The following is a 4,583-nucleotide window of genomic DNA, read 5'->3' on the forward strand; positions in this document are numbered from 1 at the left end:
TTAGGGTGCGAGACAGCAGCAGCCTCACAGATTTGGGCAGGTGAGCAGATCAAAGAATGGCACTCAGAGGGACTAGAGGCAAAGTCATTAGAAAATCCCTTATCCAGGGAGAGAAACTTGAGGATTAAAAACACAACCAGTAAACACTATCAACAAGCAAACATGGATTTCCAGGCAGAGGCAGCTGGTGGGTGACACTGCATGGTCTCAGGGGTACCACACTCTGGGGTCGGTCCAGCCTGAGGATGAAGTACAGCTGAGCCCTCAGGACACCGGGGCACTGCTCTGCCCAGGTGGCTTTGGTCATCTCTGCCAGGCCAGGCACATGGGTGAGACTTTTAGCATCCTTGCCTGGGTGAGGCAGATCATCTCAGGGCTGCATAAGGCCCAATGGAGCTGTGAAATATGTGAAGTCCAGTTTTTGTGTTCATCCCACTGTTGGAGGGGCCAGGGGACAGCGATGGTGTGAGCACAGTGTGGGTATGAGGTCAGGGCACAGTCCCAGGATGACACAGACCCCTTGTTGGCTGGGTCGTCACTGCAGTGGGGATGGAGGGTCAGCAAGCAGGTCTGGACAGGGTAACCTTCAGGTCTCAAAATCCAGGCAAAATCCTGAAGGAGTATAAAAAGCTTGAAAATGGAAATGGGTGACATGAGCAGGGAAACTCCAGCAGCACCCAGACAAGCCCAGTGAGTGCCCACTAGCACCCTGCCCCAGCCAAGGTGGGATGGAGGGATGGAGTAGGTTTGGATTCTGGTGCCCATGTGCCTGGGTTGTTGTCACTGGGGGGTTTGGCTGTGAGCCTTGGGTCCAGGGATGGGACATGGGGGGCTCTATGTGGGGCTGCCTGCTCATTTTGGCTGCCTGCCTGGGGACTCCCCATGCTGGAGGCAATCACAGTAGGGGGAGAGGGCAGCCTGGCCTCTGATATCTGCCAGGGCATGGCAGGAGACAGGAAACACAGACCAGGAGTCACTCTCCCAGGGTACCTGTCCCCAGCCTACAGGCTCATGTCTGCCTGTGCCACTGATGGGGGTCAAACCAGCAAGGTCTGACCAAGCCAGCTTACCATGGCAGTGAGCAATGCTCCCCAGTGCTCTGATGGACCTAGCACCGCTGCTGGGATCCAGGGCTGGTGTGACCCCCCCACCCACCACTCTGAGCCCACCAACTCCCCATGAACCAGCGAGACCCTGTGCCTGGCTGCCCTGGAGTTCAGCCAGGCCTGGGGGGCTGTCAGGGGAGCTCTTCTGCTCTGGTCCTGTGGGGGTGGCCGCGGGTCCCCTGGGACACGGTGGGGTGCACGGCTGATTCGACATCGGGGAAAAAGCGGTGGTGGGGGCATTCCTGGCAGTCCGGCCTCTCCCCAGCCCGGGGGCTGCAGAGGCTGCTGGGGGGGACCCACTCCCCGGTGTTGTCCCAGAGCCGCGGCCCCGGAGCAACATCGCCCGTTCCCATCGCGGCGGAGCCGCTTCCAGCGGCGCTGGATGCTGAGTCACCGCGGGCCCCTCGGAGCGACTCGCGGGGGCCCGGCCGGCGGCGGCGGGGGAAGGAGCGGGGCCGCGGAAGGGGGGTGGGTGCGGGGAAGGGAGGGGTGCGGGGAAAGATGGGGGTGTGCGGGAAAAGGGGGTATGTGCGGGGAGGGGGGCGTGTGGGGCAGATGGGGTGTTGTGGGGAGGGGAGGGTGCGGCGCAAAGGGGGGTGCGGGGCGGGGAGGGGGGTGCGGAGAGGTGGGGGTGCGGGGCGGGGAGGGGGGTGTGCGGGGCGTCAGGCGCTGCGGCCGGCGGGCCCCGGCGCTGCTGAGCGAGAGAAATGTGAGGCGGCTGCACCACTGCGGCGGCACTGCGGGCGGCGGCGGGAGCGCGCAGCAGCGCCCGCGCCGCCGGGCCCCGGGGACGGTGGGCACAGAGCCGCCGCTGCCTGCCCGCTGCTGCCCGCCGCTGCCTGCACCTGCCGAGGGGCACGGGGGGGACCGGGGTCAGCCCCCCGCAGCCTGCGCTGCCCGACGGGGGTGTTGCATCAGCCCCGCGCCGAGCCGGGGTCCACGGCCGGGGGCGGCGGGGGGAGCCGGGGGAGGGGGCGAAGGGACCCCCCCGGAGCGGCAGCGGCGCTACTGCCGCCTCCCCCGGCCTCCGGTCCCCGCGGAGCAACCGGAGGAGCCCGGCGCCGCCAGCCCGGCCTCTGTGCCCGGTGCCCTCCCCGCGCCGCCGCGGCCGGAGCGGGCGGCGGGGCCGAGGGGAGCGGGGCGGGGGGCGGCCCGGCCGGCGGGGACCGTCCGTGTGGAACCGCGCCTCGGACCCGCCGGCATCCCCGGGGAGCCGCGCCTGGCCGGGGCAGCGCCGCATCCCTCTGCCTTTCAGATAACCTCCGCCGCTCGGGCCTGCGGACCCGCACCGGGCACCGAGCGGGGGTTGGCGGCTGAACCGGGACCCCCCGCCCGGGGCCAGCACAGGTAACGGCGGGCAGCGACCGGGGGGGTCACCGTGCGGGCGTGCGGGACTGCACGTGTGTGTGTGGGTGAGTGTGCATGTGCGGGGTGCACTTGTGTGTGCACATGCATGTGCACCGCAAGGCTGCGAGTGTGGGGCTGGGGACTGCGGTGGGAGGTCGGGGGAGGAGGGGGCTGCTGCGTGTCGTGGGGGGGGGTGCTGGGGAGAGCTGTGTCACCATAGAAGTGATGGGGCTATGGGGTACACTGGGGGGCTGAGTCACCCCAGAAGTGCCAAGGATGTCACCCCAAGGGTGATGGGGTGTGGGGTACAGCAGGGGGCTGTGTCACCCCATGGGTGATGGGAATGCAGAGTACATCAGAGGGCTGTATTGCCCCAGGGATGATGAGGGTGCAGACTATGTGGGGAGGCTGTGTTACCCCATGGGTGATAGGGTGCAGGCTCTGTTGTGGGGGCTGTGTTGCCCCACCAGTGATGGGGTGCAGGGTATGGTGGGGGGATTGTGTTGCCGCAGGGTGATGAGGATGTGGGGTACAGTGGAGGACTGTATTTCACCCCAGGGGTGATGGGGTGCAGAGTGCTGCACCAGGGCTGTGTGTGGAGGGGTGTGACAGCAGGAGCGTGGGAACGTGGCGACAGTGCGTGGCACTGCTGACCACCCGGATCGCTGTGCCCGTGGGTGCTGTGGGTGAGTGTCTCTGTGAGAGCTGCAGGCAGAGCCCCCGGGGCTGCTGCTGTCTGCAGAACAGGGGGGAGGAATATATGGCAGTTGTGGGGTGCAGGGTGAGGGGTGCAGTATGTGGGCCCATAATGAGGGATGCAGAAAGTGAGGCCTCCCTCCTCAGGGTCAGATGCTTGCAGGACCCCGGTGCTGCCAGGGCATGGCCCCTGGGACACCTTGACTGGGGTTTGGCAGGGATCCAGCCCCCCCCCCCCAGCTCTCAGGCACTTGGGGTTGAACCCCCATGGCCTCTCTTCATCCCTGAAGGCTCCTGCTGCAACCAGATGGCCCCCTCAGGCCCCCTCTGCCAGGCCTGGCAGCGCTCAGCAGGAGCAGGCATCTCTCTAACAGGATTTGCCGTGTGATGGAGGAAAGTGCCTTCGCCCCTCTCGGAGGAGAGCTGGGCTGGCATAGGGGCTGCTGAGGGAGAAAATGGCCACGGGCTGGGTGCCTGCTCCCCATCTCCTGCCCCCAAATTTGGACTGTCCTCTTCAGAAGCCCTGGGACAAGGGCAGGGAGATGGGAAGGGGGAGAGGAAGCTGGAGGAAGGGATAATAGCAGGGACAGATCAGGAGCAAGCGATGGAGGTAAAAATAGATCCACTGAGCAGAGGAGGGGCTAAACGTGAGAGAAAATCCTGAGCAGAGGCAGGTCGGTGGAGGAGCCCCTTCAGGAGGGGCCCTGCATCCCAGTGGGACACGGGGGGGCCTGCCCTCCCATCCCCAGGGCAGAGGGGGGTTCCAGGACCCCACACTCGGGGCCACTGAGGGGATGCCTGTGGGGAAATACCTGCCTGCTCCCATTTCCGCAGCCCAAGCACACGGGCAGATGGACAGGACCTGCAGGGCTCAGTTGCCAAATTGCCGGGATGCAGGCAGGCAGGCAGGCATCCCGGGGGAGTGCTGGCAGCCGGTAGATCCCTGAAGAGCCTTGGATCCAACCCTCTCTTGCTTTTCATTTCCAGCAAGCAAGAAGCTGAGCTGGGGACAGAGGTACCAGGGACGGAGGGGACAAGGTGCCTGGTGGCCTCACAGCAACCAAGGTGAGCTGCCCTCCGGCAGGGGATGCACCCAGAGACCCTGCCCTGTGGGAGCTGACGGTGACGGTGACGTTAAGTGGGAGAGCCGAGAAGTCAGAGCAAAGGAATTTGCAAACACATTCCTCAGCCAGCGCCACGAGGATCCCACCGAGAGTAAACAGGAACAAAGGCTGGGCTGGGGCAAACTGAGAGCTGCCTCTGGTTCCTGTGAGACCCTCCCTGGATTCACCTGCCCCGGGCAGTGCCTGGCATCACCATCCCCAGATTACTGTTCCTGACTGCAACTGATCCGGCGGGAAGTGCTAGTGAAGGCGAAGAGGAGGGCTGCTGTGTGACTGAGGAGGGCTGCTGTGTGACTGAGGAGGGCTGCTG

At 65.5% G+C, this 4,583-nt stretch overlaps 1 protein-coding gene across 1 annotated transcript; it reads left to right on the forward strand.

The window, feature by feature from the left end:
- The first annotated feature begins 1,632 nt into the window (after window positions 1-1,632).
- On the forward strand, window positions 1,633-4,564 carry LOC113958594 (collagen alpha-1(I) chain-like). Its single transcript, XM_027666977.1, has 2 exons — window positions 1,633-2,453; window positions 4,137-4,564. Exons 1-2 carry the CDS (start codon window positions 1,633-1,635, stop codon window positions 4,216-4,218), a joined length of 903 nt encoding a protein of 300 aa, XP_027522778.1. The 3' UTR covers window positions 4,219-4,564.
- Window positions 4,565-4,583: the final 19 nt, after the last annotated feature.

The sequence above is a fragment of the Corapipo altera genome, unplaced genomic scaffold, assembly GCF_003945725.1.
Source record: "Corapipo altera isolate COAL_440 unplaced genomic scaffold, ASM394572v1 93, whole genome shotgun sequence".
NCBI classification, from domain to species: Eukaryota; Metazoa; Chordata; class Aves; order Passeriformes; family Pipridae; genus Corapipo; species Corapipo altera.